This window comes from Eschrichtius robustus, chromosome 3 (genome assembly GCF_028021215.1).
Source record: "Eschrichtius robustus isolate mEscRob2 chromosome 3, mEscRob2.pri, whole genome shotgun sequence".
NCBI lineage: Eukaryota > Metazoa > Chordata > Mammalia > Artiodactyla > Eschrichtiidae > Eschrichtius > Eschrichtius robustus.
In genome coordinates, this window is record NC_090826.1 from 111,464,496 (window position 1) to 111,475,740 (window position 11,245).

The window sequence follows — 11,245 nt, forward strand, 5'->3', positions numbered from 1 at the left end:
GTGAGAGTGTGGCATGGACTTATATATACTTCCAAATGTAAAATAGATAGCTAGTGGGAAGCAGCCACATAGCACAGGCAGATCAGCTCGGTGCTTTGTCACTACCTAGAGGGGTGGGATAGGGAGGGTCAGAGGGAGACACAAGAGGGAGGAGATATGGGGATATATGTATATGTGTAGCTGATTCACTTTGTTATAAAGAGGAAACTAACACACCATTGTAAAGCAATTATACTCCAATAAAGATGTTTTTAAAAAAAAGAAATGAAAGACTAAAAAAATAAAAGGGTGAAGAAATAATATTTCCCATTATAGTGATATTTCAGACTCATGTGTTTTTTAAAATATTTTATTTAAAAAAATTTTTATTTAATCTTAATATTAGATTTTTTTTTAAATTGAGTCTTCCTATTTTAAAGTATTTGTTTATTTATTTATTTATGGCTGTGTCGGGTCTTCGTTTCTATGCGAGGGCCCTCTCCAGTTGCGGCAAGCGGGGGCCACTCTTCATCGCGGTGCACGGGCCTCTCACCATTGCGGCCTCTCTTGTTGTGGAGCACAGGCTCCAGACGCGCAGGCTCAGTAATTGTGGCTCACGGGCCCAGCTGCTCCGCGGCACGTGGCATCTTCCCAAACCAGGGCTCAAACCCGTGTCCCCTGCATTAGCAGGCAGATTCTCAACCACTGCACCACCAGGGAAGCCCCTTCATATTAGATTTTTGAGCTAGAGATTTTTTTCACTTGCTGAGAAAAATGAGTTTCATGGATTTAAGTAATTTTCCAAAAGTTAAAGCTATTAAATGATACTTAAGTCCCTAATAGAATTATCTTTCAAATCTAGTTATTTTATAGATAAATAGACAGGTAGAGAGAGAGAGAGAGAGAGAGAGACGTGTGTGGGTATTTTTTTTAAAAGGACAGTGAGTTTAGTGTGGTATGCAGAATGAGAGATGAATGTGACATGAATATTGGTTGTGACACAGGAAATGAAAGAATGAGATGACTCCAAGTGGTTTTTTGAAGGACAACTCAGTCAGCAAGATCTATTGGCTAGTTAGCTATCAGGAGAAAAAGCTATGGGCTAATCAATGCCAATAACAACTTTTTAGGCTGGGTGAATTGGAGAATGGTAGTTTAATTAACGGAATTTTAAGAATCAAGGTTTGGAGTTAGTGAGAGGAGAAATACAAAATTACTTGTAGAGTGATGATTTTAAGGTCATTTCAGGACCCCTGGTTGGAAATTCACAACAGGAGTTCTGGGGAGATGAGGAGAGAAATAACATTGATGTTATTGATATATTACTGTTAGAAGTTTAATAATGTGTGTTTGGGAAGTCTTATTGACCATAAATTTATAAGGCGTTGTATTGGCTTCAAATCAAAGACAGTTAATGCAGTGAAAAAAAAAGCAGTTTGGAGCCAGGGTTGTGACTACAGGTTCTTTTATTTTAAATAATAATAGAAAATACACATGCAGTCCATCTATACTAACTTCAAACACTTATAATGTATGAATGAATTTGAGTGTAAATATTTTATAATCTAACAAAAGAATAAAATACATTGTTTTTGTCAATAAATAAATAAATAAATAAATAAATAAATACTGAAAGCTTCAACAAAAGATGTGCAAGACCTTTACACTGAGCACTATAAACTTGCTGCTGAGAGAAAATAAATAATTGGTAAAATATCCCTTGTTCATGGATCAAAAGACTCAGTATTGCTGAGTTATCACTTCTTCCCAAATTAATGTATAGATTTAATGTAACTCCAATCAAACTGCCAGTGGGATTTTTAAAGAAATTGACAAGCTAATATAAAATGTACATAGCAATGAATACTACTTGGAACAGCCAAGATGATTTTACTAAGGAACATCAAAGTTGGAGAATTAATTTTAGGATTGCATTATAGAGCTACACTAATTAAGACAGTATGCTATCAGCATAAGAATAGACAAGAGATCAATAGACAATAATAGAAAATCCAGAAATACACCCACAACATATATGGTCAATTGATTTTCAACATAAAAGCCAAGGTAATTCAATGGACAAAACAAATAATCTTGTCAACAAATGGTACTCATACAGTTGGATACTGATACAGAAATTAATGAAACTTTGACCTTTACCTCACACCATACAAAAATCAATTGAAATGTATCACAGACTAAAATGTAAGATCTAAGACTCTACAATTCCTGGAGGAAAATAGGAGAAAATCTTAGTTACAGTGGGTTAGGCAAATTGTTATTAAAAATCAGTATCCAGGAGTGGGACTGTTGGGTCACATGGTAGTTCTATTTTTAGTTTCTTAAGGAACCTCCATACTGTTATCCATAATGGCTGTATCAACTTACATTCCCACCAAGAGTGTAGACGGGTTCCCTTTTCTCTACACCCTCTCCAGCATTTATTGTTTGTAGATTTTTGATGATGACCATACTCTCCAGTGTGAGATGATAACTCATTGTAGTTTTGATTTGCAATTCTCTAATAATTAGTGATGTGGAGCATCTTTTCATGTGCCAGCAATCCCACTTCTGGGCATATACCCAGAGAAAACCATAATACCAAAAGGTAAATGCACTCCAATGTTTATTGCAGCAGTATTTACAATAGCCAGGACATGGAAACCACCTAAATGTCCATCAACAGAGGAATGGATAAAGAAAAGGTGGTACACATATACAATGGAATATTACTCAGCCATAAAAAGGAACAAAATAATGACATTTGCAGTGACATGGATGGACCTAGAGATTGTCATACAGAGTGAGGTAAGTCGGAAAGAGAAAGACAAATATTGTATAATATTGTTTACATGTGGAATCTAGAAAAATGATCCAGATGAACCCATTTGCAAAGCAGAAATAGTGACACAGAAATAGAGAACAAATGCATGGATAACAAGGGAGTAAAGGGGAGTGAGATGAATTGGGAGATTGGGATTGACATATTTACACTACTATGTATAAAATAGATAATTAATGAGAACCTACTGTATAGCACAGGGAATCCTACCCAATGCTCTGTTGTAACTTAAATGAGAAGGAAATCCAAAAAGGAGGGTATATATGTATATGTATAGCCAATTCGCTTTGCTGTAAAGCAGAAACTAACACAACATTGTAAAGTAACTATACCCCAATAAAAATTATTTTTAGAAAAAAACATGCAAAGAAATATATAGATTTGAGTTGAGAAAATACAGTATCATTGTTACATTGCAAATGAACAAATTGATATGTAAAGATATAAAAGGTCTTGTTCGGTGTTAGGGCAAGAAAATGCTGAAATCAAACTTTGAGCACGGGTCTATCTCCTAATTCATTTATTTTTACCTTATCATATTGCCAGATATTTACTTAATAAAATGACATATATGTTTGAAAAAATCAGTATCCAAAAGTTATAAATAACTCATAAAGAAAGTCATAAAAAGACAGACAGCTCAATAGAAACCTGGGCAACAGGCACTGCACACACACAAAAAAGGATGCATCCAAATGGCCAATAAAAGTATTCTCAAAGCTTCTAAAAGTCATTAATACTTAATAAACAGTTTATTCAAAACACAAGGAAAGATCACTACTCACAATGTACACCAGATGTGTAAAACTTTCAACAGTGTGGAAATGATCAACCAATTTAAAGAGATAGCATAAACAGCAAATACACTACACCACTGGTAGGGGGTTTAAATTGGTCCAAGTATTTTGGAAAACAGTTTGGCATTATCTATCAAAGTACAAGATGCATATACTTCTGGGAATATACCCTAGAGAAATGTGTGAACATGTGCACTAGCAGGTATGAAGAAAATGTCACAGTGGCCCTAATAGCTCCAAATAGGAAATGACTTAAAGGTCAACCAAGAGTAGAACAAAGAGAGAAAAGAAGTGTCGTATAGCCATACAATGATATTCTAAAATACACCAGTGAATAAACTAAAACTACATAGTGTTAATTGAAAGAGACAAAAAGATGGCATACAGTATAATTCCATTTATATAAAGTTCAAAAACTGAAAAACAACTATAGCTTTTAGAGATGCCTCTATACTGGTGGTTAAAAAACATAAAGAAAAACAAGAAAGTGATTATTAGGAGTCAGGATTGTTGTTACTTCTAGTGGAGAAGGTATAGGATGTAATTTAACAAGGAAACTTTTTGAAGGATTGGTAATGTTATTTTTCTTGACTTTGAATTTCTTGACTAATGATAGAAGTGTGATCAATTTATAATTATCCACGCTCAGTTATACAGCTAAAGTTTATGAACTTTCTGAATGTGTTCATCATGTGCCCCCAAAAAACGAAGGGCTTTTATTTTTTGTTTTTCTTAAAGACAGAAGAGGGAGGGAAATCTATCCACAATAATATTAGGCCAGAGCCCTTTTCAAGAGTGTAAAGTCAACCCTCCTAAAAAGAAAATCAATTCCTTTAACATTGGCTGCACAACAAGAGTAAACTTTCCTATGCATTTTGGTACCTATAAGGTGATGGAAATTAATGGGGTCGACTTCCCTATAAGATGGGAAACTAATAGACTGACATGTCACCTAGTGACCCTTTCAAAATAAATTTTCATCTTGCAAAAGAGTTTTAATTTATTCCTCAGTTCTTTTAACCTTCTTTGAAAATGTCTTTGAAAAGCCATATATGCTTTTAATAAAAAGAAATAATATGTGATAATTGAAAATTACATAGTTATAAGATTTAAGACCTTTGACCCTCTGCATAATATGGCTGTCAAACTGTGAATAAATTATCAAAATCTTTACTACGTCTTCAAGATCCAACCTCTCAGACCTCAATTGGGGATAGTGTCTCCTTGATCACTGTCCCATCTGCTGTTACTTTGCTCTGCCTTAGCACTTGCCATCTCCTTTCACTGGTACAGTGCATCCCAGATATGCTCACCTACCCACAGCTTACTCTTCTGTTCATTCAGGTCTTTGCCCATAGAGCCACTTTGGAAGAGCTTTTCTAAACAATTGTTTCTAAACCATGCCTAACTATTATTTGTCGCGTGTGTGTGTGTGTGTGTGTGTGTAAAATTCCCTCAAGAATTTAGGCGGACAAGGACTTTGGTCACCATCGTCATATCTCTAGCACACAAGAGACTGCCTGGCACTTGTTAGATAATTAGGAAACATTTGTGAATAAATTAATATTTTTCTATTAGGCCACTGAGTGGAATACATTCTTTCATACTTTGTACAGATAAGAAAACTGAGACTGAGAGAGTTCAATTTTTTTCAGGGTCACACAAGGTAGGAGGAGGTAGAAATGAGTTTGAAACCAATAAAATAATTATTTGATGTATCCAATCCTAAAGGCATATTTCAGGCAAAACTGAACACAGTGATGGAATAAGTCTAACTCTAATAATTCAATAGGAATGAAAAAGAATGCTCAGAAGAGTAGTTGTAGTTGACAGAAGAGATTAAAACACTAAATGCAAAAATACAAAAAGAAGAAAAAGAAGAGGAGAAGAAGAAGAAGAAGGAGAAGAAGAAGAAGGAGAAGGAGAAGGAGAAGGAGAAGGAGAAGGAGAAGGAGAAGGAGAAGGAGAAGGAGAAGGAGAAGGAGAAGAAGAAGAAGAAGAAGAAGAAAGAAGAAGAAGAAGAAGTAGAAGAAGAAGAAGAAGAAGAAGAAGAAGAAGAAGAAGAAGAAGAAGAAGAAGAGAAGAAGAAGGAGAAGAAGAAGGAGAAGAAGAAGAGAAGAAGAAGAAGAAGAAGAAGAAGAAGAAGAAGAAGAAGAAGAAGAAAGAAAAGAAGAAGAAGAAGAGGAAGAGGAAGAGGAAGAGGAGGAGGAGGAGGAGGAGGAGGAGGAGGAGGAGGAGGAGGAGGAGGAGGAGGATGAAGAAGAAGAAGAAGAAGAGACGAAGAAGAAGAAGAAGAAGAAGAAGAAGAAGAAGAAGAATAAGCAAGAGAAGAAGAAGAAGAAGAATAAGAAGCAAGAAGAAGAAGAAGAAGAAGATGAAGAAGAAGAGAAGAGAGAGAATGTGAGCTCATCATAAATGTGCTTCATTGGAGAAGTAAAGAATATACATACTAAGTGTTACACGAGGTAGAGATCAGCCTATTACAGACTGCAGATGCAAGCAGATCATGATGATCCTGCTGCTTACTTCCAACAACATGTATTCGCTCAGAACACGCTTTTCTCTGTCAGCTGTCAATCCAGGAGAGAGGTTAAGGAAGGTGCAGTCCATCACCATGGCTGAAGGAAGGATGATGGAGTCCTAGGCTAAGAAAAGCCTAGATCTTGTTGTTTCATGGTCCTGATGAAATCTGGTGCTGTTACTTATACTTGGGTGGACACTTCTGCTGGCAGGGTGGGCATGGATGCACAGGAGGACATTTCTGCTGGCACAGTGGAGGTGGGCACTGCACAGGTCGGCATGGAGGACTGGGACATGGCTCCAGACACTTCAGAGGTGGGCAAGGTTCAGGGCACTTAGGTGGGCAAGGCTCAGGGCACTTAGGTGGGAAAGGCTCAGGGCACTTAGGTATGAACACAGGAGGTGACTGGCAGGACTGCTTGCAATGATGCTGCTGGTAAGACATCTTTCCTGCGTCTCAAGGAATCTGAAATACAAACAGACAACACTGTTCATAACAGAGACAGTCCTACTGGTAGAACAATTAGCTGGGCACACAATCCTGCCGTCTCCAAGAACTTTCTATGATCCCTTATAGAGTCTTTATAGTTTTGTGTAACTTCTTCACCATTCTTTTTTAGCACCTCTTGTCCTCAGATCTTCAGGTTTTCTGGTTAATCTCTCATTCTACCACTTTCTAAAGACAAAATTACCTATGCAGGTGTTGTGTGAATACAAACACTATCTGGAGAAGAAGAACCCGGATATTAAAATTGTAGCCAATCCCAAAACAAATCTCTACTTATATATCCCATGAGGCCCTGGTTGCTGGTCTAACTGACGTGACTGTGGGCTTTTGAGGAGAAATGCAAAGGTCCATATGCAGCACTTAATGGGATTGAACTCTGAGAGGGATGCATTTGGAACTAATGTAGGGTGGGCTACAGCACAGCATCTCATATCTCTTATTCTCCTTCAGTTTAAGATCATACCTCTGACTCCATTTCTCTCATCACATTCAGGATCACCTACCAAATACCAGCTAAAATTTACCCCTATACCTCATTTTCTTCTTTTCACCATACGGAGCACTAATTGGTTAAAATAAAGTCACCTCCACCTCCAGGTTCAATCTTACCACTCAAGTGCCAAAAAGACCTCTAAGATTTGTACTCACCACAGGCTCCAAAGAAGACCTATCACTGAGTGTCACGAAGATAGCACCACTGAGATGGAGACTCCTTTTATAAGGGCCAGGCAGCCCCACACAGGGAGAACAGCCCAGGACTGACATGATGCACTTATTTCCCAACCCAAATACCATCTGCTGGCAATCTCAAAAATGACTTGCCACCCTCATGCTGATATCACAAAACTTCCTTGTCCACGATCTTCCTCACCCCTCACTAAGGAAGTGCACAGTGATTCACTCGAGACCTTGTCTCATATTCCCTGTGCCAGTGTCATGTGCCAATTAGGAAATAGAAAATCTTTGACAGCATGATGCTCTTCCATAGTCAGAGGTGGTGCTTCCCCCACTCCCCAGGTCCCAAGCATCTGGTATGTGAAACTCACTACCTCATTCAATTTCACCTGCCCATCACCCAGCTTTGTTTCCCCTGATGGTAGAGACCAGGGTTTGCTAAACCCACATATTTTAACCCCTACCCACAGTATTTCTAAACTCTCCTTTTACCATATTCTACTGGTCTTTTGGTTTTTCTTGACAATTAAATGACTTAAACAGAGCCACAAAGTCTTATCTTGATTTCCTAGTGCTGACAGTCCCACGTTGGATGTGTTTTCAGATACCTCCCTAAATGAGCTTGAGCAGGACTGCATGATCCCTCAGTTTCCTAGGCCATAAAATCACAGGCTGGGGCCCCTTTCTAACGCTCTATATTTGCAGATTTACACATTGATCTGGTCTCTGGGGCACCCATGACCATGAGTGACTTGTGGTCTACTAGAAACCCAAATTCCTCTCTTCTCATTATCTTCAAAATTGATTCAATGTCTGGGCTGTATCCATTTAAAAGTTTTCCACTCATACTCTCCAAATATCTTGTGCTACTTTCCCCTACAAAAGTTAATTCAATGGACTCTATCATGCCCTCTCTTTTGAAATGACATTTAGTGCATTTTCAGATATTCTTAGTACACTCAGGGAATGAAACTCCAGGAGTCATTGATCCCACCATTCAATTCATGGGTATTTTTCCCTAAATAAATAAAATATGGCTGACAGAGAACCCAGTGATAACTTATTAGTATAATTTGCTGAACCACAGTAACACTTCAGCTAATATTATGCAATATGCCCTCCAGGGGAAAGCTTGAGTGCCTTGGCTATGTAGACATCTATAGGCAACAGTACTGTGTGACATTAAATATTTCCCATGCTCTCTGAAGATCAGTTTACCTACACAGCTGTAAAATAGAGATAAAAAAAACAATACCCACCTCAAATTTTTGCTACAAAAACTCAACAAAATGCCTAATATAATTTCCTTTGCTTTAAGCTGATGAGTTTATAGTCACTTGTTACAGCAGCAGTAGGAAATGAATAAAAAACTGTAACATTCCTTTTCTGTTTAAGTCTTTATCGTTTCAGAGTATTTAAATAATATGCAAATTAAGAAATGGGATTATTGAGTCAAAAACAGAAGTATCAATATTTTTTAAATGTATGGCATTAATTTCCAAAATGTTTTAATCAAATGACACTCACACCAATAGTATGTGATAGTGCCTAGTTCACTTTCTTTTTAATAAATTTCAGGGTGGGTCTATCAATCTCATATTTCACTTATAATTAGCAAGCAAGCTTCAGTCTGACTGTGCTTGTTAACTGTTTCACTTCCTATCACATTATGGAAAAATCTGTTACAAGCACTTTAAGACTGCCAGCAGCTCCTATATAGCCTTTAAGTCTCTGTTAGGAACCAGGTATGACAAGAGTATTGGCCGCATACAAAGATTTCTGGTTATTTTGACTAAGAAAATCTGCACTTTGACACTTCTTCAAGAATCAGGATGTACAGAATAATATTCATGGGTGGTGAGTATAAGATTGTGTTTAGGAAAAACCCTCCCAATCCTTTCTTAGTTATATCTAAAACATGTGAAATTCCTCTAAAATGAACTGGATGTATGTCTCCGTATATAGATATTCACTCACACAGTAATGGCATGTTTCTGTAAACAGACACAAAGAGATGCCCTTGTAGATGGTACCTGGCTCATTACTAACCCTACAAAAAAAAAATTTTTAATCTTTGACATGCACTCTCTCAGATTCATTTGGCTTAAATTAGATTGTTCCATATATGAAGATGCTTATCAGTAATCTGGAGTCTATTTTGTTGGCCAAAGTAGTCTACATTTTAAAAACCTCAAGATAATATCTTGCTGCCAATTTTTCTAAGGAAGAATATTGCAAGGAGTAACTGCTTACAATCAGATAACCCAAGGAACCATTGCTCTGCTATTATCATGGCTAGACAGTTGAAAGAATAGTGCCCGCCTTGAAAACTTCCCAGTCTAAAATGATGTCTGCTGTGCTTTGCAGAGTGAGCTACTCTGGGCTCAGTTAAGCACTTGATAATACATAGTTCAGGAGCGTGAAGGAAACCCAGGCTTTGCCTACAGGTACCCTAGACACACCTCCAAGCAGGTGCTGGCAACCCTTCTTCTAATTGTAAATAGAAACCCAATTTCAGATGGGGATTGACATATATACACTAATATGTATAAAACAGATACTGACCTTCAAGAAGGCAGAGGAGTAAGATGTGGAGATCACCTTCCTCCCCACAAATACATCAGAAATACATGTACATCTGGAACAACTCCTACAGAACACCTACTGAATGCTGGCAGAAGACTTCAGACTTCCGAAAAGGCAAGAAACTCCCCCCAAGTACCTGGGTAAGGCAAAAGGAAAGAGGAAAAAAAAAGAGACAAAAGACTAGAGACAGGACCTGCACCCGTGGGAGGGAGCTGTAAAGGAGGAAAAGTTTCCATACAGTAGGAAGCCCCTTCACTGGTGGAGACGGGAGCTTGCAGGGCAGGGGGGAAACTTCAGAGCCACGGACGAGAGCACAGCGACAGGGATGCAGAGGGCAAAGCGGAGAGATTCCCACACAGATGATCAGTGCTGACCAGCACTCAACTGCCTGAGAGGCTTGTCTGCTCAACCTCCGGGGCGGGTTGGGGGTTGGAGCTGAGGGTCCAGCTTCGAAGGTCAGATCCCAAGGAGAGGACTGGGGTTGGCTGCCTGAAGGAGGCTAGTGCGCCACAGCTAGCCAGGAGGGAGTCCGGGAAAATGTCTGGCCCAGCCTAAGAGGCAAGACACCATTGTTTCATGGTTCACAAGGAGGGGGGATTCAGAGCACTGCCTAAACGAGCTCCAGAGACAAGCGTGAGCTGTAGCTATCAGCGGAACCAGAGATGGGCAAGAAACGCTAAGGCTGTTGCTGCAGCCACCAAGAAGCCTGTGTGCAAGTAAAGGTCACTATCCACACCTCCCGTCCCAAGAGCCTGTGCAGCCTGCTTCTGCCTGGGTCCCGTGATCCAGGGACAACTTTCCCAGGAGAAAACATGGCACACCTCAGGCTGTGGCAGCGTCACGTTGGCCTCTGCAGCCACAGGCTCGCCCCGCATTTAGTACCCCTCCCTACCCCTGGCCTGAGTGAGCCAGAGCTCCCTAAGCAGCTGCTACTTTAACCCTGTCCTGTCTGAGTGAAGAAAAGATGACCTCAGGAGACCTACAGGCAGACGTGTGGCCAAATCCAAAGCTGAACCCCAGGAACTGTGCAAACAAAAAACAGAAAGTGAAATTTCTCCCAGCAGCCTCAGGAGAAGAGGATTAAATCTCCACAATCAACTTGAGGTACCCTGCATCTCTGGAATACCTGAATGGACAACGAATCATCCCAAAATTGAGGCGGTGGACTTTGGGAGCAACTGTAGACTTGGAGTTTGCTTTCTGCATCTAATCTGTTTCCGGTTTTATGTTTATCATACTTTAGTATTTAGAGTTTATTATCATTAGTAGATTTATTTATGGATTTGGTTGTTCTCTTCCTTTTTTTTCTTTTTCTTTTTATATATAGATTTTTCCCCC

General features: G+C 39.0%; 1 protein-coding gene across 1 annotated transcript; it reads right to left on the reverse strand.

Moving 5' to 3' along the window:
- Positions 1–6,316: 6,316 nt before the first annotated feature.
- LOC137761306 (small proline-rich protein 2D-like) lies at positions 6,317–6,583 on the reverse strand. The gene has a single exon (XM_068538210.1). The coding sequence runs from the start codon at positions 6,581–6,583 to the stop codon at positions 6,317–6,319; it is 267 nt and encodes an 88-aa protein (XP_068394311.1).
- Between the last annotated feature and the right edge of the window lie 4,662 nt (positions 6,584–11,245).